The sequence below is a fragment of the Pteropus vampyrus genome, unplaced genomic scaffold, assembly GCF_000151845.1.
Source record: "Pteropus vampyrus isolate Shadow unplaced genomic scaffold, Pvam_2.0 Scaffold1100, whole genome shotgun sequence".
Lineage (NCBI taxonomy): Eukaryota > Metazoa > Chordata > Mammalia > Chiroptera > Pteropodidae > Pteropus > Pteropus vampyrus.
The window spans coordinates 27,062-54,527 of NW_011889881.1; the positions used below are offsets into that span (position 1 = coordinate 27,062).

At 38.7% G+C, this 27,466-nt stretch overlaps 1 protein-coding gene and 1 pseudogene across 2 annotated transcripts; both read right to left on the reverse strand.

Moving 5' to 3' along the window:
- TRIM4 (tripartite motif containing 4) lies at positions 1-26,465 on the reverse strand. Of its 2 annotated transcripts, XM_011386315.2 has the most exons (6): positions 25,734-26,461; positions 14,064-14,159; positions 13,149-13,379; positions 7,779-7,801; positions 7,416-7,513; positions 1-1,951 (listed from the first exon to the last, which is right to left on the reverse strand). In XM_011386315.2, exons 1-6 carry the CDS (start codon positions 26,394-26,396, stop codon positions 1,365-1,367), a joined length of 1,698 nt encoding a protein of 565 aa, XP_011384617.1. In that variant the 5' UTR covers positions 26,397-26,461; the 3' UTR covers positions 1-1,364. The 2 variants fall into 2 exon arrangements, with proteins under 2 accessions (XP_011384617.1, XP_023382338.1); XM_023526570.1 differs by lacking the exon at positions 13,149-13,379 and having other exon boundaries at positions 25,734-26,465.
- LOC111734399 lies at positions 11,050-11,165 on the reverse strand (annotated as a pseudogene).
- Positions 26,466-27,466: the final 1,001 nt, after the last annotated feature.

A 27,466-nucleotide genomic window follows, 5' to 3' on the forward strand; every position in this document is an offset into this window, starting at 1 on the left:
TAATGGTGGAATCACTGGTGACTTTAATTTTCTTTACATTTTTCATATATTCCAAGTTTTCTACAATAAGTACACAACTTTAAACGAGAGAAACGATCATTATTTAAAAAATAACTATCCAGTAACTTTCACAATCCTCAGAGTGTGTACAATCTAGGGCAGAAAGGTAAAGTGAGAAAAACACAAATACCAGATAAAAATACATGAGAAAATAAGAAACAAAGATGATGCTGAACCACAATCTGCATTCAATAAACGCTTACAAGTAAATGTAGAGAAGGAAAGCATGTAGGCTTTCATCTCAGACAGATCTGGATTAATCCCAACACTTCCACTGCCAGCTAAGCAACACTGAGTGAGTTATTCTAAAAGTTTGTCTTCTCATTTGAAAAAATAGGATTTTAACTTCCATCTCACTGAGCTTTTAGAAGAGTCATAGGAGAACATTATGTAAAAAGACCAGCACAGTGTAAATACTTGGTTTTTTAACATTTTCAATATGACATTAATAAATTTGCATATACAATATATGAATTTGAGAAATGGATAGCATAACAAACGCTTGAGGCTGAGACACGGTCAGATGAAGAGAAGTAACAGCATGGGCAAAGTACGGGAACACTGCCTCAATTTTCTGATCCAGAAAACCAAGGGATATCAGTACTTACTGGAAAGAGGAATTACATGACTGAGTAGAAAGGGATTCTATAAATCTGTCGAGTTTCAGAAAAAATGAAATAAGCCAAAACTGTGAGCTATCCATGCTATGTGCCTAGAGTACCAGTTAGGATACTTCGGACTGCAAGTAACCAAAATGCAACTGAAACTGCCTTTTATAATAATGGAGCAATAATCTCAATATAACAAGGTTGAGACTTTGGAAATTCCAAGTTTGACAATGCCAACAAAGATCATGTTTCTTCTTCCTTCTCACTGTTACTGACTCTCCTCAGTTCCAATACAGCTGCTAACATCAGAAGAGGGGATGTGTCTTCACAAACATTGTTTTAGCAGCTACAGAAACTTTCCCCAGAAAGTTTCCTCACCTTGGAAAATTTCCCATCCTGTCTCACTGGCCAGAATTACCTCACATGGGACTGCTCCTCCTGAAGTACATGGTGGGTGCACACCAGAAGAGGAGAGAGGTGGAATAAGTGGCTACTAGAAAGGCAACCAACAGTGTCTGCCATATCTGTCTATGCACAGGACATACAGGGAGCTGAACAAAACATGAATTAAAAATGAATGGACAGAACTGCTGTACTATCAAGGATCAATATCCATGAAGTGAAAGAAGAGGGCCAAGGGATGGATGTCCCCAGACTGAGATACAGGGAGGTATTCTTGGTCAGGGAAAGAACAGCTCATTTCCCACCAGTCACTGGTGGGATGACTAAAGATGCTAATGGGCTCAACCAAAAAAATGGCCGGAGACGTGAGACTAAAGGACAAGAAAAAGTGTGCAGGTGCACTCCATCCACAGCACTGTAGAATGAGATATCCCCAGCCCCATGATCTAGGAAAACTCCCACCCGGTGAAGAGCTGGCTCTTGCCTGATAGAACTTACGGAAGAGCCTGTTAGGGGCCGATAGCCAGCAGAACTCCAACAAATAGCCCAGATGCCCTCATTGGGGCATATTTCTGAACTACTAGCAATCCCCATGATGTCTTCTCGACACACCCCCACCGCAATCTCCAGGCTATCTCGGCTCTCAACTTCCCAGTAATGTTTCCCTGAAGTGAAAACGTTTTTTCCTAAAACACAGGGTAAGTGCTGAAATTTCTCCAAAACATGAGTGTTCTGCTGAGGATTCTTCCATCCAGTAAAGTAGTTCCACGCTGTAGAAAATAACGGCCAAGAACTGGCTGATGCTCCATTTTTCACGTACCTCCCTTCCTGGGAGAAGATAAGTTTGGGATGAGCTGTGTCTATAGCTGGACTGACAACCACTGCAAAGAAAATGAGAGCTAAGATAAATAATGCAACGGCTTACCACCAACCCTCCTCCAGAAATGCCCATCTTTTCCAACTTCAGTTCCATCCTTCACCTCCTAACCAGTACTATCAGAGATGAGACTCCTCACTGCCTCTCTACTGATGCTCACTCAGTGGGCCTAGTGGCTATGTTATGACCTGTAGCAACCTGAAATCCTCATTTCCTTTCTGCTCTAAAAGACTAATACCTAGAAAATGGGGAGCTCATTATTTCATGGCCCTAAGTCACAATCAGCACAAAATTTGGAGAAACATTAACAAATTCTGACTTGTTGAATCAGAACTAGTCCAAGGTTGGTTCTTCATACAGGTACACGACGTCATCATTAACAAGGTTTCTCTTCACTGGTTCCAGGTGTTCTCTGGGCATCTCCACAAGCCCCCAACAGATAACTCAAAATGGAACTCATTATCCTAAGTCCCCTTCCACCATCTTTGTACTGATCCCCCCTCAAATGCAGACATCATTGTCCTCTTTATTCTTTAAGGTATAGAGCATTAACTCTCCCTAAACATTCACACTCTGAAATCTTGAGGTTACTTGACTCTTTTCTCCCTCTGACCTTTGATAACTAATTAGCCACCAAGTTCTATCAACTCTACCCCTGAATTATCAGGTTCTTTTCCTCCTCTCCACTCCCGTTGCCACTGTCTTCACTTGGACCTTCAGAATCTCTCACTTTAACTCTGTCTGTAACATCTTCCTTGGTCTCCCTGCCTCCAAATTCTCTTTCCTCTCAGAATGTCCACGTCTCTCTAGTTTGTCTTGTTTTTCAATCAGGAATGGATATTAGGTTTTGACAATGTTTTTTACGCATCAACTGAGGTGATCATAGTTTTCTTTTTGGTTCGCTAATGTGGTGAATGACAATTACTTTTCAAATGTTAAACCAACCCTGCTTTTCTTGGATAAATCCCATTTGATTGTGATGTATTAACCTTTTAATGTTAGATTCAATATGTTAAAATTCTCTTTAGAACTATTCTATGTTCATGGGGAACATTAATCTACACCAATAGGAAGTTCTTTACTCTTGTAATGTCTTTGACTTTGGTATCATGGTAATGTAGGCCTCATAGAATAAATTAGGAAATATTCTTTCCTCTTCAATTTTTTTGTAAGAATTCATATAGAATAGATACTTATTTCTTAAATATTTGGTGAGTTCACCAGTAAAACCATTTAGGAAGGTTTTTAACTACAACACCAATCTTTAAAAGAAATGAGGTTATTCCGGTTATCTATTTTTTCTTGAGTAAATTTTGGTCATTTGTATCTTGTAAGGACTTTGTCCATTTCACCTATGCTGTTGAATTTATCAGCATAAAGTTGCTCATAATATTCCCTTATTATCCTACCATCATCTGTAGAATATGTAGTGATGTCGCCTCCCTTTCTTGATGTTAGTAATGAAGAAGGGCCCGGTTGAGACCTCCGCAGTAAAGGCCTTAGAGTCTCCAGCTTCACGTTCCCTTGTCCTATAGTTTAACAATAGACTGCCCCCAGCAGCTTGACTCAGAGGTTGGAACATTCCCTGCCATAAAAAGTTGCCCTGAAACTTAGGATTAATGCCATTATGCTTCCTGACCGCAGTCCTTCTGGTTTAGCATTCTTTCCAGACTATTCTCATCTTTGTTCTGGGTCGCTAAAGCCACCAGAAGACCACGTTGCCAGAGGAACAACTCTGGGAAGCATAACAGATTCCCCCCAGAACCATCTTGTAGTCCCTAGAATAATGTCTTGATTTTCCCTTAAGTACCCTAAGCTGGACTGAGAAGGCAAGGCAGTTTTTAAGGTGTTAACCTGCTGCCTTCTCAGGTCACCAGTACTCTGACGATAAACGCTTATTCTAAATGTCCCAACTCCTGCATCAGTCTATTGGCTGAGTGGCACAGGCAGCACAAGCCCCAGACTCAGTTGCCCTCTGGTCTCAGTAATGTGTGTCTTTTTTTTTCTAGTCATTCTGGTTAAAGGTATATCAACAAAATCAATAATCTGAAAAAAAGGCCTTTTGGTTTCATTATTTTTTCTGTTTTCCTGTATTGTATTGCAGTGATTTCTATGTCCATTATTTTGTTTACTCTGGGCTTTATTTGTTCCTTTTTCCAGTGTCTTAAGGTAGAAACTGATCACTGATGTGAGAATTTTCTTCTTTCTTAATATAGGGTAGTGCTATAAATTTTTCCATAAGTACTGCTTTAGCTGCATCCCACCATTTCTGATGTGTTGTGTTTTCCTTGTCATTCAATTTGAGGTACTTTCTATTTCCCTTTTGATTTCTCCTTTAATTCGTGGGTTATTGAGAAGTGTATTATTTAGCTGCCTAACATTTGGGGGATCATCCAAGGATATTTTATTACTAATAGCTAACTTAAATGCATTATGGTCAGAAAACATACTTTGTATAACTTGAATCCTTCTGAATTTAATGAGATTTGTTTTATGGGCTACCTTGGTTTATCTAGTAAAACATTCCACATACATTTAAAAAGAATGTGTATTCTTCTGTTGTTGGGTGTTCTACAGTGAGGTCAAGTTGGCTGCTAGTGTTCTCCAAGTCTACTAATATATCCTTGCTGTTTTCTGCCTACTTATTCTAAAAATTGAAAAAGTACTGAAAACTCCAGCTATAATTGTAGATTTGTCTTTTTCTCCTTGCAGCTCTATTAGTTTTGCTTAATGTATTTTAAAGCTATTGTTAGATATACAAATGTTTAGAACTGTTATGTCCTCCTGATGAATTGACCCCACTTATCAGAAAATGACCTTCTTTATCTCTGGTAATATTTGCTCTGAAATCTACTTTGATATGAAAATAGCCACTCCAGATTTCTTTTGACGAATGTTAGCATGGTATATCTTTTTCCATTGTTTTACTTTTAACATACATGAATCTTTATATTTAATGTGTTTCTTGCCACATATATAGCTGAGACTTGTTTTATCCAATCCAATTAATCTCCATCTTTTGATTAGGATATTCAGACCATTTACGTTTAATATGATTATTAATATAATTTGGTTTGTATCTTTCATCGTTACATGTTTTCTATTCTTTTCCTTTTTCTGCCTTCTTTTTGATTAATCAAACATTTTTTATGATTCCACTTTATCTCTTTTGTTGGCTTATTAGCTATAACTGTTTTATTTTAGTGGTTGCTGTGAGGCTTATAGTATACATCTTAAACTAAGTCTACCTTTCAAGTGATGTTACACCATTTCACATATAAGAACTATATAGTATACTTCCATCTCTCCCCTCCCAACATTCATGCTATTGTTCTTGTATATTTTACTTGTAAATGTTACAAACTCCATGGTGTTGTCTATTTAAACATTCATTAGTCAGGGTTCCCAGGAGAAACAGAAAAAAACAGACTATGAATGTATACATAGAGAAAGAGAATATAAGGAATTGGCTCACATGATTATCACTGGTTTTGGTGTAGTTTTCATATTTCTTGGGCTTAAGGTTTATTGGGTTTATCCAATCTGTGTACTTATAGTTTTCAACAAATTGTGAAAATTTTGGCCATTATTTCTTCAAATATTTTTTGTCTCATCCCATCCTACTCCTCTCCTTCAGGGACCCCAATTAGCATATATAAGGCTATATGAAGTTGTCCCACAGCTCACTAAGGCACTTTTCATTTTTTGTTTTTGTTTCCTCTGTGCATTTCCTTTTGCAGTTTCCAGTGCTTCATTTTCAACTTCACTAATGTCTAATCACCACCTATTAATTCCAACCAGTATTCTTAATCTCTGTCACTGTAGTTTTCATCTCTAGAAATTTGATCTGGGATTTTTTATATATCTTCCTTATCTCTATATGCCTATTATGGAACAGTTATAAAAATATTATTGTCCTATGCTTATTGTAACATCCTGATCAATCCTGGGTCAGTTTAGATTGATTATTCTCGTTATGGGTCACATTTTCCTATCTTTTTGCATGCCTGGTAATCGCTGATTGGATGCCAGGCATTGTGAATTTACGTGGTTGGGTACATACTTATTTTTTAAAATCCCAATCGATCTTCTTGAGCTTGTGCTGGGATGCAGTTACTTGGAAATAATTTGATCATTTGGGGGTCTTGCTTTCATGATTTGTAAGTTAGGTCCAAAGCAGTGTTCAGCAAAGGGCTAATTACTGCTCACTAATGAGGCAAGATTTACTCTATCCAGTGCCCCATGAATTAAGAGTTTTCCAGTCTGGCTTGTAGGTACAAGCACTGTTCCCAGCCCTGTATGAGCACCACAAACTGTTCCTTCTAATCATTTTAGAAATCTGCTTCCTCAACCTTGGGTAGTTTACAAGCATGTGCTGATTGGTACTCTGCTGAAAATTCAGAGGGTGCCTGTGCAGATCATCAGAGCTCTCTCTATATATACAGTCTTCTCCTTTCCAATACTGTCCAATACTCTGCAAATTGTCACTTTTTTGTTCTCCCTGGACTCTCAATTCCATTCTTCAACCCATGGAGTCTACCTGGCTCCACCTCTGCTAATCCTTCCTGAGATGGCCTGAAAACTCTCTCAAGGATATAGGCCGAAACAATCATAGGGCTCACCTCATCTGTTTCACAATTCTCAGGGATCATTGTCCTTCACTGCCTAATGCCCAGCATTCTGAAAACTTTTCTTTCTAGTATTGTTTTGTTTTGTCTGTTTTGTTTTGTTTTTAACTAACTGAATTTCAGGCAAAGAGTAAATCCAGTCCCTGTTACTTCATTTTAGCTGGAAGAGAACATTCACAACATGGTTCTTAATCAGGGATGTGTATGTGAGAACTGTCTGCATAGCTTTTACAACATGTACGTGCATTGGTACTTCTCTGAAGATTCAATAAGTTTATCTTCAGTTTTTCCTACACTCATCTTCTCAACCTCAGTTCTAACTTTTCCCCACAATGCACCTTATGGTTTAGTCACACTGGATACCCTCTGCTCCATTTTCTCCACACCTTAGCTCATGCTGTTGCCTCTGCTTAGAAGAGTACACCCTCTTTTTCCACTTGGCAAACTCCCACTCATCCCTAAATCCCAGAACAACTGTCATCTCTGCCATGAAAACTTCCCTACTTCACCTCAAATAGAGCTCTCCCTCTGTACGTCTGTAATATTTTATTCGTACCACTGATAAACACTGAATCCCACTTTACAGTAACTGATATGTCTATCCAATTTGTTTATGAATTCTTAGAAGGAATAGATCTTTTTCTTTTTGAATTACTAGTACCTTATAACACACAGTGTGTGTTAAATAAAATTTTTTTTAATGAAACATATATCTATTCCTAAGTCGTTACCACTTTTCCTGACACTCCTGTTACCTACATGCTCTGTTTCCTCTTTCCTTTCCAGATTTCTTATTTAAAAGACTTCTAGGGAGCTCCAACTCCTAGAAATTCTGCTCACCTTGGAATAGCTTCAGCATTTCCTTCATCAACGGTATACGGCACACGGTATTCACCTTTAGAACTTCAAGGGTATAGTCCATATTCTGGTCCTCACTCCTAAAAAAAGTACAGAAGGCCGTTCTTCTTCTTAGGAGATAACTAGGGCAGCCAAGACCCCTAACTCTCATGTGAAGTTTCCAAGCCCAGAGTTCAGACCATTTCTCTCCCATTCCTCCTTGAAAAAATGAAGAGAATTCCTCCTCCACAGACCTCTCAAGGGGTGGCTGGATTGCTCAATGGAGCCCAGGCCTTGTTTCCCCACTGCTCAAGCTGTATCTTTACTATTCCACTCAGGCCCCCATAAGAAAGCAGGAGCTCATACCTGGTCAACAGATCTTTTGGATCCTGTGAAGAGAAGAAAGAAATAAATTATGTACTTTCCTCTTGAGATCTAGTACTCAACTTGTGGGCAGGTATTTTTCTCTCAGTTGCTTTTGTTAATGTGACATATGATCTCATGCTGCCAAAGCCAACGATTGACACAACGTCATCTTTTTTCTCATGTGACCCCTCTGTACTATTTGACAATGTCCATCAATCCCTTTCTTGAAACCCCATTCTTTCTCCTAAATTTAGCACTATGACATTAACTCTCTCATGGCTTTTCGCCTACTTTTCCATCTATTCTCTATCAATCACAGAAAATAACAAATGTTGGTGAAGATGTGCTGGGAATTTAAAATGGTTCAGCCACTTTGAATAACAGTTTAGCAGGTTTTTTGTTTTGTTTTGTTTTGTTTTTGGTGACATTGGTTAATGAAATCCATTAAGTTTCAGGTGTACAATTTAACAGTAAGGCACATATATATTGTATTGTGTATTCACCGCCCATAGTTAGATTTCTTTCTGTCACCACATATTTGACCCCTTTTACCCCATCAACCTCCTCCTACACCCTCTACCCTCTGGTTACCACTAGTCCATTGTCCATGTCCATGAGTCTGTTTGTTTGTCCTGTTCATTTGTTGCTTTTAGGTTTATACCCCATATATAAGTGATTTCATGTAATTTTCAACTTTTTCTGTCTGGCTTATTTCGCTTAGCATGATTATCTTGAGGTCCACCCATGCTGTTGCAAATGGCAGTATTTCATCTCTTATGTATATATGTACCACAGCTTCTTTAGCCAATCATCTATCATAGGACACTTTTGTTGCTTCCATGTCCTGGCCACCATGAGTAATGCTGCTATGAACATCGATGTGCAAATATCTTTTCAGATATGAGTTTACAAGTCTTTGGGGTAAATACCCAGTAGAGGGATTGCTGGATCATATGGTAGATCAATTCTTAGTTTTTTGAGGAACCTCCATACTGTTTTCCACAGTGGCTGTACCAATTTGCAATCCCACGAGCAGTGTATGAGGGTTCTTTTTTCTCCGCATCCTCTCCAACATTTGTTATTACTTGTCCTGTTGATTATAGCTATTCTAACAGGTGTAAGATGGTATCTCATTGTGGTTTTCATTTCTTAAAAAGTTAAATATAAATAGACCATACAGCCCAGCAATTTTGCTTCTACTATCTACCAAGAGAAATGAAAACATGTTGACACAAAGAATGGCAGGCAAATGTTCAGAGGAGCACCATTCATAATAGCCAAAAGGTAGAAACCACCCAAATGGCTATCAACTGGAGAAAAGATAAAGAAAATGTGGTGTATTCTACAATGTATACCATTCAAGAATTTAAAAAATGAATGCAAATACAAAACTAACATAACCTCAGAAACATTATACCAAATGAAAGAACCCTATACAGAAGCCCACAGACTTTATGATTCTGGTTACGTGATAAATTCAAAAAAGCAAAATTTACAGAGGCAGAAAGTAGGTTGTTTGAGGCTGGGGTTAGGAACAGGATTAACTATAAACAAGCACAAAGAGATCTTATGGAAATGCTCTAAAACTGGATTGTGGTAAGGACTGCATAACTCAGTAAAAATATAAAAATCGCTCAATTGTACACTTAAAATGGATGAATTATATAATATTATTATACTTCAAAAAAGCTTTTTTTTTTTTTTTAAAGAATATATCCAAATGGTTAATTACCATTTGAAAAAGTACTCAATCTCATTAGTTATCAAAGAAATGCCATCTACCTTTCGGGAGGAAAGAAGAGGTGCTGATTGAAGGTATGAGGTAACATTATACATCATTTAGGATGGTTAAAATGAAATAACTGACAATTCTAAGTATTGATGAGGATATACAGTAACTGGATCTCCCACATATTGCTCACAATAGTGTAACTTGGTACAACCAGTGTGATCAGGAATTGCTTTCATTGGTACATAACTGACAGCGACGTATACATGTGTGCACTAAAAAGAAACATGCTTGTAACTGCTTTTTTTAACAGTAATAACTAGAAACAACCCAAATTTTGCTAACAGTAAAATGAATAATACGTTTTGGTATGTTGCTACAATGGAATACTGTTGGCTCTCCACTGGGTTCTCCTTCTATGGATTCAACCAATTGCAGGTAGAAAAGATGTTTTTTAATGTTACGTTGTTGCTAATTGTAGTTAGGCCTACCATAATTGCATCTATACTGAACATGTACAGACATTTTTTCCTGTCATTATTCCCTAAAAATACAAAATAACAACTATTTACGTTGCATTTTATGTATGTATTATATATATGTATATGTAATCTAGAAATAATTTAAAGTATACAGTATTGGATGTGGCTCCATAGTGTAGTGGTTAGCATATCTGCTTTACACTCAGAAGGCCCTGGGTTCAGGGCCCAGGTGGAGCCACAGACCATACCCCGGGTACGCCAGGTGCCCGGCCTCGGGTGCATGCAGCGAGCATGTGGGAGCAGACGCCCCACCTTCAGAGATCCAGTTCTTAAGGGGAAATGGCAACATCCATAGGCCAGGGGTGGAAGTGGGGTGGCAGGGGTGATTAAAGAGGGGGGGGACGTATACAGTAGGATATGTATAAGTTATATGCAAATCCTACGCATTTTAATAAGGGACCTGAACATCCATGGATTTTGGTATCCATGGGGAATCCTGGAACTAATCTCCCACAGACACCAAGGCACAGCTATACTATACAGCAGAGTTTTCAACCTTAGCACTACTAACTTTTGGGGCTGAAAAAGTTTGCTGGGAGCAGGAGCAATGGCGTGTCCTGTGTATGATAGGATGTTTACCAGCATCCACAGCTTCTAAACACTAGATGCTAGTAGTAACCACCCCTGAGTTGTGATGATCAAAAATGTCTCCAAACAGTGCTCATTGGGGAACAAAATCACTGGTTGAGAATTACTGCTATGCAGTGATGAAAACAAACATCTGTTGCTACCTACAACATGAATTAATCTCACAAACATAATGTTGAGCAAAATAAGCCAGACATAAAGATTCTTATTCAAAAATAAGCAAAATAAAAGTGTGAGAAGTCTCAACAGGGACTATTTTGAGGAGGGAAGGGACATTGAAGAGGGTTTCTGGGATGCTATTTGTGTTCTATTTCTTTCTTTCTCTCTGTCTGTCTCTCTGTCTCTCTGTCTCTCTCTGTCTCTGTCTCTCTCTGTCTCCTCCCTCCTTCCCTTCCTTTATTATTATTATTTATGCCTACAGCACCTGATCTTCCTAGGTGGTCTCCCATCCAAGTACGAACCAGGCCCGACCCTGCTTAGCTATGGAGATCAGACATCGGGCTTGTTCAGGGTGGCATGGCCATAGACCATGGACTATGGCTCCAGTGGGGCACGAACCCAGGACCTTCTGTGTGTAAAGCAGACGTGCTAACTGCTACACTATGGAACCATGTCCAGTGTGTTCTATTTCTTGACTTTTGTGGTGGTTACATGAGTGGGTCACTTGGTAGCAATCTGTCAAGCTTATGATTTACATATTTTCTCCATGGATGTTATACTTAAAATGTTTTTAAACATGTTTATTTAGTTAAAGCAATACTTTAAGCTATATTTTCTTTATTTAGTTAAAGCAATACTTTAACTAAATAAACATGTTTTTAAATATGTTTATTTAGTTAAAGTACTGCTTTAACTAAATAAAGAAAATATAGCTTAAATATATTTATCAGCAAACAAAAAAAAAGAATATAAATAAGCTAAGCATACCAAACTCAAGAGACTGAAGAAAGAGCTACAAAGCAAACCCAAAAACCCAAAAGGAAGAAAATAATAATGATAAGAGTAGATAGTAATCATTTCACTGTAGCTTGACAGATTAATACCAAGCAACAAAATATGGTGAATGCACACATGGATTAAATGTATATACAGTTACAAGAGTGGCTCTTAAAAACATAGTGCCCAAGGAAAAAAACAAGAAAGAGAATGCAACAAGAACTCTCACTGCATAACTTAAAAATACATAAACCCAAGCAATACTGTACATTTTGCAAATAAAAAGATTAAAGCACAATGAACGTTTTTATTTTCAATGTTTCTAAGAAGAATGGAAAGGAGTTATAGACTAAAAGTGAAGGAATAAATGAAAAACATGGATGGATAGATGAATGGATGTATAGATGAATGAATGAATGAATTAGTAAAATATGTCCTCTTAGGCTCTGAGATTCTATGATCCAGTTCTATCTTTAATCATTTGCTAACCTCACACTTACGTTGGATGATATGTTTTTTTGTAAGCACTTTGCTGACTCCTGTGTACCTTTGAGGTTTCAGACTCTGACTAGACATTAAACCTATATTTATAAAAGTGTTTAAATGTGTTATTTCAAGGATTCTGCTAGAGTATATGACTGGATATGTAATGGGAACTTCACTGTTCAAGCAAGTTGTAAAAGTTCTAGACAATTCTTGGAAATCATTACATCTAGATACCACATAACTCCCAGCTAACAATTTCTTGTTGAAAATACTGGTCAGTGGGTGATGTTTCCATCTTCCTTAAGAGTAGAATAGAATGTTGTCTCCTGCTGATGAGAAAATAGTAATAGTAGATTGAAGGTATTCTTGAGAACACCCTTCAATGGTTCATTTTTAGTCACATGAGATGGAGAAAAGAGACATTCTGAGGGCTCTAAGACCAAAGGTAAATTATTTCAGTGAGAGGAAAAAAAGAGGCAGTCACAAAAGTTAGACTGCACCCAAAAACTGAAAGAAGCTATAAGGGCACTTTACCTACAGAGGATATAAAGGTAAAAATTAACTTATGATAATAAACTGGTCTAAAGTCCCAAATTTAAGGGCTAATGAGTTAGAATTATAATCTTTTAAAAGTTGCTAGGTATAAAAATTATTTACATGAACATACTAATCAAAATCTGGGGCTAAGAACAAAATTATATCAAGCCATGATTGTAATGATTAAAATTTAGTGAGAAAGATAAATTTCTCCTAAAAACTGTTGATACAATTATCTACTTTGTGATTTTGTTTTGTTTTACTGTTTTAACAAAAAATTATGAATGTATAAATAAGACAAATAGAAAAGTCTTAGATGTGCTTCACATCCTAGATAAACTATGAGACCAGGTGAATCATACCTACATTTTACATTAATTTCTTTTGAATAGTAAATCTTTGGCTCTTTAATTGTATGACAGTAGTAATGCAATTATCGACAGAGAAAATATTTCTTCTTTTAAACCCACTCACTAGGAAAGACATTCAGCTCTAAAGACAAGAGATAGTTCAGTTAGTGATGTTTAGTAACCCCTCCCCTGCCTGTCTCACCTGAAGCAACTCCAGGATGGAGCTCTGGTTCTTCTCCTTGACTTCTAAGATGAGCTCCTTCAAGGAAGTGATTATCTGATTGAGCCTTAATGTATTCTCATCCCATTTCTTCTTTGTCTCTTCTTCTTCTTCTCTCAGTCTCTCAAGAAACAGTTGCTCTTCTTCAGCCAGAAAGTGGTGCAGCTTTGCAAACTCTGCACTTAATCTCAATTGCTGAATCTTCATCTTGTTCTATAGCCACATGAGATTTTCTCAGTCCTTGTTCTGCCTGGTCCTTCCTCCTAAACTCCTTGCACATGACTCCCCAACAGTCCATGGTCCTTCCCTCCTAATCACCTCCTCTAGAAAAGCTCCTGCCCTCTATTTATACTTACTTGATATCTTTATACTGGTCTTTATAGCATTAATTCGTCTTTGTAACATCTGAGTCTCTACTACTGGTAGCAATGCCTTCTTTGTGTACTTTTTAAACTAAAATGCACTTTCATATTTATTATTTAATTTACCCCTCAGAACACCTACTGTTTAGTTTCGTTAAATCTTTAGATATACATGAGTGTACACATATCATGCCTCCCAACTAGAACAGGATCTCTGAAAGCAAAGTCCATTTACTTTCACAATGCCATGGACCCAAACCAACTCCAACCTGGGGCATACACTTAAGAAAATGTGGGAAAGAGAGAGGCACTACCTTAAAGTAGAGGTAGATATGGAGATGAAGTGTATGGAACTCACATCACCCAAAGCCACAGGTCAGTAGGGACAGATATGTACTTCCTGTTCTATCACCTTATCTGCAAGGGGTCTGACAACCGATGACATCATACAAATTCTTCTCAGTGAAACCCCATAAGGAGTCTCAGACTAAAAGAACCTCAAGGCTAAGAAATGCCCAACCACTTCTGCTGTTACCTTCCACTCTGTTGCATTCTTCTTTTCCATGTCCTGTAAATGCATGGCATTCTTCATCTTGGCTGTCAGACTGCACTGAGTCGCAAGAAGTTTATCCTGCCAGCAGAAACATATATTAGAGAAAAATCATCCCTCTAAGGATCCTCCTTGTTCAAGAGCTAAAAGTCACCTAATCCAAACAGAAAACAATATTGAGAAAATGATGAAGACAGTCATAGGTTGTCTTCAGAATAATATTCTGATCTGAAATTGTTCTAACACTATATACACTTTGCCTATTAAGGTGGCAAAAACTAAAAATTGTTAGAGGATTAATAAATGCCTAGTATCGGCAAGGGAAAAAGCCTCTGGCACCGTAATAGTAGAAAAATAAAAAGCTGCTATCTTTTCGAAGGGCACTGGCAAGACTTAACAAAATTTAAAATGTGTATGATCTTACTTCTAATAATCTATGCAACAAAGCACTAGCAAAAATAATATGTAGAGGAGTATTAACTGCTGCATTATTCATTATCAATGAGAAATTATTAAATAAATTATGGTATATTGATACTCTACATAAATTTCAAGTAGCTATATATTGGCATGTTATATTAAGATAAAACTAAGCTGTAAAACAATAGCATTGTATAATTGTTTTGAAAAGAATGTGTGTTTGTGTGTTTGTGTGTGTGTGTGTGTGTGTGTGCATGCGCGCGTGCGCGTGCATGTATGGGTGAACAGAAAGAATACGTGGAATGATATATACCTAAGTATTATTAACACTGGTTATTTCTGGGGAATAAGAATGGCTTAAAAGTTAGGAGAGGGAAAACTAGAAATTTAATACATTTCTGTTTCGTTTTAAGTCTACAAGAGGCATATACCATTTTCTGTAATTTAAAAACCTGAATAAGCTATTAAAAATAAAATGAGTCAATCAGCATTAACAAAGTGGGCTGTAGAGGGGCAGCACCTAATAGCACAATGTGAGACATGACCTTAGCAACAGAAGGCAGGCTAGAGACACACACAAGAGGAAAGCCAGTAGGAACTGATGACCAAATGCCTGCAGGAAGGAGTCCAGATTTAGCCCCTGGGTTCTGGCTTAAGTAAACAGACTATAGGTTATTTACCAAATTAGAAAATATAGGAAGATGAACAATATGTAAATAAAAGGAAGGAAAATAAATTTGACTTGAACAAATTGAGTTTGAGATATCTGTGGGGCATCCAAGTGGATAGAGTTAGCAGTTAAGAGTCAAGAAAGATATCTGAGTTGCAGAAGCAGATTTAGGGGTTAAAGCACAGGTAGCAGCTGAAGCCATGAGTGTGAGTAAAATCACCCAGTAAGATTCTACACAGTAAAAGGAGGATCAAGGCTAGAAATGGGAACAACTACAAGGGGTACACAGAGGATGAAAGTCCTACAAAGAAGCTGAATGGCTGGTGAAAAACTATGGGAAAATGGTTTCTCATACACCAAAGAAAGAGAAGATTTAAATTAAAAACTGGTTAAAACTATCAAATGCTGAAGAATGGCCTAGGGTGACTTTCTGTGAGTCCAGATGTACACCAAAATAAAAAGTTTAAAAGACAAAAAAAAGAAATGAATAGAACTAGGAAATAAGCAGCACAATTAATTTTTTAACTCTTCCCTAGAATAATAAAACTAATAGGTATTACTTTTCTTTCAATCATTTATAAATGACAGTGCTTAAAGTCAGATAATTTAAAAGACTGACAATACCAAAGTTGGCAAGATGTGGAGCAACCAGAACTCTCATACAATGTTGGTAGGTCTGCGAAATGATACAACCACTTTAGAAAAAGGTCTGAGTAAAACTAAACATACATTAATCCAACAGAAACACAAGGACAAGGAAGCAATGGAAACACTGAGCTACCAGAAAGCAGAAATCTAAAAATAAATCAGAAGACCTCATATTTCAATAATCACCCTAAATGTAAATGGACTGAACTCACCAATAAAAAGGCACAGAGTTGCAGAATGGATCAAAAAACAAAACCCAACCATATGCTGCCTCCAGGAGACACATCTCAGCTCCAAAGACAAATATAGACTCAAAGTGAAAAGGTGGAAAATGACATTTCAAGCAAATGGCATTCAGAGAAAAGCGGGAGTAGCGGTACTAATATCAGATGAAATAGTCTTCGAAATAAAAAAAAAAAGTAAAGAAAGATATTGAGAGACACTTCATAATGATAAAGGGAATCATGCACCAAGAAGACATAACACTTATTAATATCTATGCTCCCAATCAGGGAGCCCCGAAATATGTAAAGCAATTACTAACAGAACTAGAGGTAGAAAGAGACCAAAGCGCCTCACTGTTGGAAATGGACAGGTCATCCAAACAGAAAATCAATAAGGAAATAACATCCTTAGAAGACACATTAGACCAACTGGACATAACTGACATTCACAGAGCCTTCCATCCCAAAACAGCTGCTCATACATTCTTCTCTAGTGCACATGGAACATTCTCAAGAATCGACCACATACTGGGACACAGAGATAGCCTCAACAAATATAGGAGGGTTGATATCATACCAACCATATTCTCTAATCATAATGCTTTGAAACTAGAGATCAACTGCAAAATGAAAGAGGGAAGAACCACAAATATATGGAGATTAAACAACATGCTACTGAAGAATAACTGGGTCAGGGAAGAAATAAAAAGAGAGATCAAGAGATACATAGAAACAAATGATAATGATAGTACAACATATCAAAACTATGGAACATGGCAAAAGCGGTCATAAGAGGAAAGTTCATATCATTACAGGCCTATCTCCAAAAATAAACAACCTAACGCCTCATCTTAAAAAACTAGAAAATGAAGAACGAATGAAGCCTAAAGTCAGCAGAAGGAAAGAAATAATCGAAATTAGAGCAAAAATAAATGAAATTGAAAACAATATATAAATAAATAAATGCAACGAAGAGCTTGTTCGTGAAAAGGTGAATAAAACTGACAAATCCCTGGCTAGACTCACTAAAGAAAAAAGAGAAAGGACACAAATAAACAAAATCAGGGATGAAAGAGGGGAAATTACAACTGACATCGCAGAAATACAAAGGATCATATAAGAATACGATGAAAAAAGTATATAACGCCAAATTTAATAACCTAGAAGAAATGAACTAGTACTTAGAAAAGTACAACCTTCCTAGACTGAATCAAAAAGAACTGGAAAATCTAACAGACCAATCGGCAGTATGGAAATTGAAACAATCATCAAAAACCTATCAAAAAGTAAAAGTCCAGGACCAGATGGCTTCACCAGTGAATTCTACCAAACATTCAAAGAAGATTTAATACCTACTTTCCTCAAACTCTTCCAAAAAATCGAAGAGGAGGCAATACTTCCCAATGCATTTTATGAGGCCAATATCGCCCTGATACCAAACCTGGTAAAGATAACACAAAAAAGGTAAACTACAGACCAATATCTTTCATGAACACAGATGCAAAAATCCCAGATAAGATACTAGTGAACTGAATACAGCAACATATTAAAAAGAGTATACACCATGATCAAGTGGGCTTCATCCCAGAGGCACAGGGATGGTTCAACACATGCAAATCGATTAATGTGATACACCACATAAACAAATTTAAAAATAAAAATCATATGATCCTATCAATAGATGCAAAAAAGCCTTTGACAAGATATAGCATCCATTCATGATCAAATCACTTCACAAAATTAGTATAGAAGGAAAGTACCTTAACATAATAAAGGCCTTATATGACAAACCCTCAGCCAACATTATACTTAATGGTGAAAAACTAAAAACCTTCTCTCTAAGATCAGGAACAAGGCAAGGCCGTCCACTATCGCCACTGTTATTCAATATAACATTGCAGGTCCTAGCGAGTGCCATGAGGCAAGAGAAAAATATAAAAGGCATCCAAATAGGAAACAAAGAAGTCAAACTGTTACTATTTGTGGATGACATGATTCTCTATATAGAAAACCCTAAAGACTCCACAAGAACACTACTAGAAACAATAAGCAAATACAGTAAAGTGTCTGGATACACAATCAATGTTCAAATATCCATAGCATTCTTATACTCTAATAATGAAGCATCAGAAAAAGAAGTGGAAAAAATAATTCCTTTTGCAAATGCAACAAAAAAAATAAAATACCTAGGGATAAATTTAACAAAACATGTGAAGGACCTATATAATGAAAACTATAAGACCCTATTAAAAGAAATCGAAGAAGATACAAAGAAATAGAAAGATATTCCGTGTTCCTGTATTGGAAGAATCAACATAGTTAAAATGACCTTATGACCTAAAGCTTTATACAGATTTAATGCAATCCTCATCAAAATCCCATCAGCATTTTTTAAAGAAATAGAACAAAAAATCATCAGATCTGTATGGAAATACGAAAGACTCTGAATTGCCAAAGTCATCCTGAGAAAAAAGAACGAGGCTGGAGGCATCACTCTGCCCGACTTCAAATTACACTACAAAGTGACAGTAATCAAAACAGTATGGTATAGGCAGCAAAATAGACACACGGACCAGTGGAACAGAATCAAGAGCCCAGAAGTAAACCCATATTTATATGGGTAAATAATTTTTGACAAAACAAGCCAAAAACATACAGTGGAGAAAGGAAAGCCTCTTCAATAAATGGTGCTGGGAAAACTGGAAAGCCACCTGCAAAAGAATGAAACTAGACTGCTGTCTATCACCACACACCAAAACTAACTCAAAATGGATTAAGGACCTGAATTTATGACCTGAAAAATAAGGTGCATAGAAGAAAACATAGGAACTAAACTCAAGGACCTTGGACTTAAAGAGAGGATTTTATGAATTTGACCTCAAAAGCAAGGGAAGTAAAAGCAAAAATAAATGAATGGGACTACATTAAACTAAAAAGCTTCTGCTCAGAATAAGAAATCATCAACAAGGTAAAGAGACAACCATCCGAATGGAAAAATATATTTGCAAGCAATGCCTCCAATAAGGGCCTAATGTCCAAAATATACAAAGAACTCATACGACTCAATAACAACAGAAAAACAAACGATCCATTCAAAAAAATGGGCAAAAGATCTGAATAGACACTTCTCCCTAGAGGACATACAAACGACCAACAAATATTTGAAAAGATGCTCAACATCGCAACCTATTAGGGAAAATCAAATCAAAACCACAATGAGATACTACCTCACTCCTGTTTGAATAGCTATAATCAACAGGACAAGTAATAACAAATGTTGGAGAGGATGCAGAGAAAAAGGAACCCTCATACGCTGCTCGTGGGATTGCAAATTGGTACAGCCACTGTGGAAAACAGTATGGAGGTTCCTCAAAAAACTAAGAATTGATCTACCATATGATCCAGCAATCCCTGTACTGGGTATTTACCCCAAAGATTTGAAAACCCATATCCGAAAAGATATTTGCACTCTAATGTTCATAGCAACATTATTCACGGTGGCCAGGACATGGAAGCAACCGAAGTGTCCTACAATAGATGACTGGATAAAGAAGCTGTGGTATATATACACAATGAAATATTAGCCAGCCAAAAGAAGAGATGAAATACTGCCATTTGAGACAACATGGGTAGACATCAAGATAATCATGCTAAGTGAAATAAGCCAGACAGAAAAAGCTGAAAATCACATGATATCACTTACATTTGGGATATACACCTAAAAGCAACAAATGAACAGTACAAACAAACAGAGACTCATGGACATGGACAATGGACTAGTGGTTACCAGAGGATAGGGTGTAAAGGGGGTCAAATATGTGGTGACAGAAATCTAACTATGGAGGTGAACACACAGTGTAAATATATATATGCCTTACAGTTAAAGCGTCCAGCTGAAACATTGGATTTCGTTAACCAATGTCACCATTAAAAAGTTAATTAATTTAAAAAAAATACATGAATCCTAATGCCCAGCCTTTCTACTCCTAGACCCAAGAAAAATTAAGATATGTGTCTACAAAAAGACTTGTATGAGATATTCATAGCAGCTTTATTTTAAGAGCCAAAAACTGGAAACAGCCCAGGCATCCATTATTAGGAAGATGTGCAGTATGGTCACATAATGAAATACTATTTGGCCGTAAAAAGTAACACACTATCGATGGATGAATTTCAAAACCAATATACTGAGCAAAAGGGCCCATAGAGAAGAGTACATTTCTATAAAGTTCTGGAATAGACGAAACTAATCTGTGGTGGAAAAAAAATCAGCACCGTGGTTGTACTGGGTGAGGAAAGAAAGAAGAGAATAACTGGGAAAGGGCATGAGGAGCTTTCTGGGGTATGTTCTTTATCTTGAAAAGGGCTTGGAGTACCCAAGTGTTTGTCAAAGCTCAAGAAATGTACACTTAAAATGTGTCTATTTAATTGTATTTAATGTTACTGCAAAAAATACCACAAACAAATGTTAAGTCTAGTTAATGATAAGCATGCTAAAGTATAGGCAGAAGTGTACTGTCTGTATTAATTTTAAAATGCTTCAAAAGGAAATAAGAATTGATGCATGCGGAGAAGATATAGACAGATGGATAGACAGGTGATAAACAAATAGAATAAAATATTAATGGAAGAATCTAGACATGGGTATACTGGTATTATCAAATTCTTCCAACTTTGATGTATGCTTGGAAATTGCATTGTAAAATCTTGGGGGAAATAAAATTAGGTTATAATGGGATTTTTATATCACAAAATCACCTGTGCTATTTTCTTTCCAACAGAATGTTTTCCAACATTATAAAAGCTATTTCTTACCCCCAGTTGTTAACTTAAATAGGTACACTATCCTGCTACTCAGTAAGCTATCTCAAATAATTTTGTTCCTTCGTTCAATTATATAACTACCACTTTTTGGTCACTGTCAAATTTGTGTATATGTGAGGCTTGTAATGAGATGAACAGCTCCTTTGAATGTGACTAAGATTTTTAAAGTTTTCATTTGTGCTTAATAATGAAAAAGATTAAATAATCTTTCAAACAGAATTTTTCAATTCTTTAAAAGCCTTTAACAAGTCCAGTATGCATGAATTATCCTGTATGGTTGGTTCTATAATCTAAAACTCTACTTAAGTTGTGCTGAATCCTGCCACAGTTGGGATATAAAAAGGGTCCCTGAGTTAAATTTGGGAACCCTTTAGAGAGATTAGAAAACTCCCCTACAATAACAGAAACTGCCAGGAGGTGACAAGAGGGCAACACCTAGCATTTCAAAGCTTGCTAGTTTTTAAAAATCACTTTCTCTTCATTTAACATCAGAAAATTATATGTATATAAAAACATAAGTATAATAAAGTACATACACTTATGGAATAAAGACATTTGCTGAATTGTGGTCATGTAGTTCAAACAACATTAAACTTCAAATCAGATATGAGTTTCAGTCTAGATTTTCACAAACTAGTTATGCATCTATGAGAAAGCCAGCCTCACACATTTCCTTACCTATAAGATGAAAACAACTGGATTAGATGGTCTCTTAAATACAATCCCAGCTCTTAGATTCTATGAATTTCAGTCATTGTAATCTCTGCATTCAATCCAAGCAGGTAGATCTACCTCTAAAATAGACATCAAATCAGCCTACTTACTGTCCCCACTGCTACCCTCTAGTTCAAGCCTCCATCATCTCTTGTCTGGCCAACTATTAACTCCATGACTAGTTTCCCTGCTTCCAATCTTGTCCTTCTCTCATCTGATATCCACAAAGCAGCCAGAATAATCTTTCCAAAAACCAATCAAATTATGTCACTAACCTGCTTAAGATCCTTCACTAGCTTTCCTCAAAACCAAAAAAATTCAAACATCTTATTATAGCCAGATATAACCCCACCTTTTGCCTACATCTCCCAACTCATCTCATTCTACTTTAGCCCTCATTCATGATGCTCCAAGCGCACAGACCTTTTTTCAGTTCCAAAAATATGTCCAGTTCTTCCCAGCCTCAGGGTCTTTGCATTTGCTGTCCACTGCCTGGAATGCTCTTCCCACAGTTCCTCAGATGGCTGGCTCCTTTCTCAACCATCAAGTCTCAACTGAAATGTCATCTCCTCAAAGAGCGCTACCCTGTTCACCTTATTAAAGCCCCAGTTACTGGTCTGGCATGGCACAATATTTCTTTCACAGAATATCACAATCTGTGATTATTTCATTTATTTGTCTATCTATTGTCTCCCTCTCAACCCCAACCCAACTGGACTGTGTGCTCCACGGAAACAGTCTTTTTATCTGTCTTGTTCACCATCATAACCCTAGTGCTATGTCTGATACTGTAGTACAGTGTCTGACACAAAACAGATGTTCGAAATATTTATTAAATAAATCAACAACAATGGAGGGATTAGCTCCTAGAGTCAGCAGACTAAATATTGGCATGAGTATAAGAAGAGCTGTGCTTGGAAGCCTTTTCCGCACGAACAATCTGCTCCCTGAAGTTTATGAAGCTATTTCTCTTTCTTTCTCCCCCACCACTGATGATTCTCTTAAAAACAACTTATGTTCTAAAAAACTTTTTGAGATATCCCTCTGTGAAAATATTAAGATATAAGATCATGGTTCTTTATCCTATTTGTACATTAGAATAACCTAGAAGAGCTTTTAAACACTGCCGATGCCAAAGACCCCACCAAGTGAATCAAAATGCCTGAGGGGTGGGGAGGGCACTGTCTTGAGTATTTCTTAAAAGAGCTCCCAGGTCATCCTAATGTATATCCTGAGCCACTGGTGTGGCCCAAGAGAGAAAAAGAAGTGGGGTAGGAATTCATCAAAGCTGGTTTTCTGGATGCAGTGCTCAGGAGTTCAGATCCTGAGAGAAAGTTTCTGGCACACTGTTTGCAGGGCTCAGATGTGAATGTAGAATGGGGATGTTTTCCTCGGACATAGGGAACTCCCAAGTTTTAAGAAACAGTCCACCCATCTGAGTATGAACTGGGAATGGGATGCTTGAAAACAGAGTAGCTCCACCCAAGAGCAACTTAATCTTTTCTCTAACTAACTGGGGGGTACGGATGAAGTTGGAGATGGATAAATGGAGGAGACGGATAAATGGAGCAGTGACCAAGCAAAGGAGGGTACAGAGAAGGACAGACACGGGGGAATTCTGCCAAATGAAGTGACTCCTGAACACCAATCCAATCAACCTTGTAACATTCAGGCCATCCCAATGTTATTCTCACCTAGTCACCCCAACTTGTTGGACAGTTTAGTTAATCCTGAAATCCTACCTCTTCCAAGAAGTCTTCTCAGCTAGATTAGATATGACAGTGAAAAGTACAATGGACTAAGAGTTAGAGAACCTCAGTTTAAACTTTGGTACCTCCTAACTGTGACCTTGGGCAAGTAACCTCACATCTCTGTGTACCAGTTGCCTCATCTGCAAAATGGGGATAATAAAATCCATCTAATAGGGTTGCTCTAAGAATTAAAGAATTACTGTATAGAAAATGCTTAGAACTGTGGGTGGTATGTAAATAATAACTGATAGCTATTATTATCATTATTATTGAAGATTGAAGATTTAAGGGCTATGTTTCCCCTCATATGTATCCACTTACATTTGCTTCAGCCCTTACCCACAAGTGTATTTTCCCTTCCATTTCTCTAATGAGTCCTTTCAATCTCTTTTGTTGGCTATTAAGCACTAGTGTTTCCCAAATTTCCCTTTATCCACCCCCCCCTTTTTTTTTAACCCTCTATGTGGTTTCCCTGGGGGACTCTCATCTGCTTACTTCTATGACTTCAAGGATAGCTAACAATTCTAAAATACTGTTTGAAGCCTCCAAAGCCCCCTACCTCCTGTCCCTCTTCCTTGGACTTCCTGTCACAATTACTTCACGCTCCACATGTTCCAAAATGAGCACTAGAAACCTGGGCTGCCGCCATAGACTCCTCTCTCCCTCACCTATCAAGTCCAATTAGACATTTAACTTCAGCTCATAATGGACCCATTCCCTCTTCTCTATATTCCCTGTCCTGCACTCATTCAGGCCCTTATTATCTCCTGCTTGAAATGGTGCAACTGCAGTCTAACTGATCTTCTCCATCTACGCAGGTGCCAGAGGGAACTTTCTTAAACAAAAAACTGATGGTGTTATTCCCTGCCTTAAAATCCTGCAGTGACTCTCCACTACCTCAAAGAGAAAGTTGTGACCAAGATCCTTCATGACATGGCCACTGACTCTTCAACCTCAACTCCCACCATCTTCTCTCCAGGGCTCTACACTACAGAAATATCAAGCAACCTCCAGTCTTCTTACATATCAGATGCTATTCCACGCTGCCAAACTGAATATGTTATTCCCTTGGCTTGACTATCCTCCCCCTACATTGTTGTACTCACCTTTCAAGAGTGAACTCATGTTTAACTTCTGTGTGAAGCCATTCCTCTCTCCTCACTGATGACTTCAACCTCAGACCTTCTGTGTACTGGGTACAAACCTGGATAACTCTCACACACTTAAATTACTGGGCTACATGCTTATGTATCCTACAAGACAAGACCCGTGTCTTTCATTTGTTTATGACCAATTCTAGAAGAATGCCTGGCATAAAGTAGCATCAATAAATGTTACTGCATGAAGGAATTAATGTATATGTCCTTGTCCAGCTTTGCATCTGTTTCCTGTTTGTAGTTAGCTGATAAAATTGTACAGCGTTTTATAGTTTACAAAACACTTTAACTTGTATCATTAAATTCATGCATTCAACCAGTACTTACTAGATACCAATTCTGTTGGAGACCACTGGAGTTATACCATCAGGAATGGAAGGGGGTAGGGTTACTCTGGAAAGGATGATCAAGGAAGGTCTTCAAGCTAAAAGCGAGTAAGATCTAGAGGATGGAAGGTGTGGGTAGAGAGAGAGAACAGCCTTGAAACCAAAGCAAGAAGGCCAGTGTGGCTAGAGCAGAGTAAGATAAACTGATTTATTCAACTGAAGCTTCTTAACAAAAGAGACAGGACAGATAATCTACAATTAAAACATTAAGTGATCTTCCCACTGATGAAGGAAGCTAGTAGCAAAACCTAGCCTCGTCATTCCAAGCCAGGCTTTTCCCAAATCATCAGTTGTCTATGACATCTATAGGATAGCCCTGTACTGTCCAATACAACATCCATTACCCATTTGAGCACCTGAAATATGGACAGTCTGAATTGGTATGAGCTATAAATGAAGTACACACAGGTTTTAAAGACATACTATTAAAAAAAAAAGTAAACCATCTCATTGATAATTCTTCATAACTATTAATGTTAAACAATATTTTGGATAATTATGTTAAATATTATTAAAAATTAACATCACCTGTTCTTTTTACCACTAGAAAAATATTACATATGTAGTTTGCATTATTTCTATTGGACAGCACTGGTATACACCCTTTCAGGATGTCTGTCAAACTAAAAGTTCCCAGAGATAGTCCCTTGAAAATTCTCCACAGTGATGAACTTTACACCACCCTCTCCACTCCCAGTTTGAACTCCAGCTCTAAGGTCCATGTAGCATAACTTCTTTGAGTCTCAAGGGGTGCTCATGTTTCCAATGAGACTAGCAGCCACCTCGAGGGTCTTTTATGAAAGTTAAGTAAACGGTAAACATTCCTGGGCAACACCAGCAGCCCCCTAACGGCCAGCTCACCCGGTAGCTCTCGAAGGCCTCATCGATGGGCGCCAAAGTGTGGGCCTGGTGCTCCTGGGACTCCCTACACACCAAACACACGGGCCGCTGGTCGTCCTCGCAGAAGAGCCGCAGTGGCTCCCCGTGGCGACAGCACAGGCTGGAGGACACTGGGCCCTGGCGCCCCCGCCGCGTCTTCTCCACGAGCCGGGCCAAGGCCCAGTTGGGTCGCAGTGAAGCGGAAGACGACAGCTGCCGGCACTCGGGACAGGGGAACGAGCCACCGCCCAGTGCCCAATTCTGTTTCAGGCAGCCGCGGCAGAAGTTGTGACCGCACTCGATGGACACTGGGTCCTTGAAATAGTCCAGACAGATGGGGCAGGTCAACTCCTCCTGGAGATCTTCGGCTTCCATGACGTTTCTCTTCCCCAGAGCCCAAATCGGGTCTGACGCGAGGCGCGGGAGCGGCCTGCAGGCTGAGGGTGGGCCTGGGAGGCCCGCGGCCTTCGGACTCGCAGCGGCCGCCTCCTGCGGCAGGGGAGAGGGTAGGGCTGGGGTTTCGGTCCCGGTGCGTGCCCGCCGGGCAGCAGCCCTTCCCCGCGCCGGCGTGGCTGGGCCGCAGTGCGCGAGCACAGGAGCCGTAGGGTTTCCGCGCGCGCCACCCCGGGCCTGGCCGCGGGGCATGACAGGACCCGGGCTGCTCCTCCCGCCAACAACAGAGATGCGGAAACCGCCCCCGGAAGCCTAGAGAGGAAGCCAGGAACCCAGGGCTTTGGGAGGGTGCGGGAGGGCGGTGACTACGCCTGTGCAGCAGCCTCAGGCGGAGCTAAATAGGGAGGTGCTAATTTGGTTTGTCCTCAAGGTTGGGAGATGAGGTTAAGGTTGCTCTGGTAATTTAAGTGTTAGAGTCCAAGGAGAGCGGCACTCAGGAGAGCGTTCAGGGCGTGCCGGGGGACCGAGGGATCTGTGTAGCTGGGCCTGGAGGGAGCTAAAGAGGCGCCCGGCCAGTTAGGCTTGCTCTTTCTGATATTTTCGCTTTTTCGTTCAGCCTCATTCTCCAGGGAGAGGAATCTCAGCCTCCAACTCCAAGGTCTAGTTGAGTTCCTAGAAAAGCAAGATTTCCGATTGCCTCCACAAAACCCACCAAATCTCCTGGTGTTCGGTGATGCGAGCAAGAAAGGAAGTGTTCAGCCCCGTGAGCTAGTGGGAAGCTATCGGATCGTCTTGCCACCCTGATCTCTCTTCTTCCCAAGCATAGGAAATAGACTCCAGTAGAAGAAGCCCATTCTCAGGATGGGCACACTCGCCCAGTGCAGATAGGGGTTCTAATGGTTAAATTAGGGGAAGGAATCTAGGGTTAGATGGTCTTCCCCAGTTTTGACTTCCCGCCAGTTTTAGGTAGTTCAACTCTCAGGAGGTCTCTGGTCTATGGGATGCTCTAAGCCAGCTCTGAGTGATCCTATGAGTGGCTGTCATCTAAGATGCTGAGAAGGAGCAGATCCTATAGCTGCTACTGCTGAAGCAGTTCTCTATCCTCCTGCCTGAGGAGGTCAAGACCAGGGTAGAGAGCAAGGCCTGGAAAGTGGAGCTGAAGCTGTAGCTCTTGTTAAGGACATTGTGAAAGACCTGATAGGAGTGGGAGAGTGGGTGAAAAGGAATTGAAGTTTTTTAAGTGGGAGTGATTAAGATTCAGAGCACAGATACATTGCCTGTTGGTACCCAGCTTGAAGTCAGCAGCCATTTTGCTATCCCAA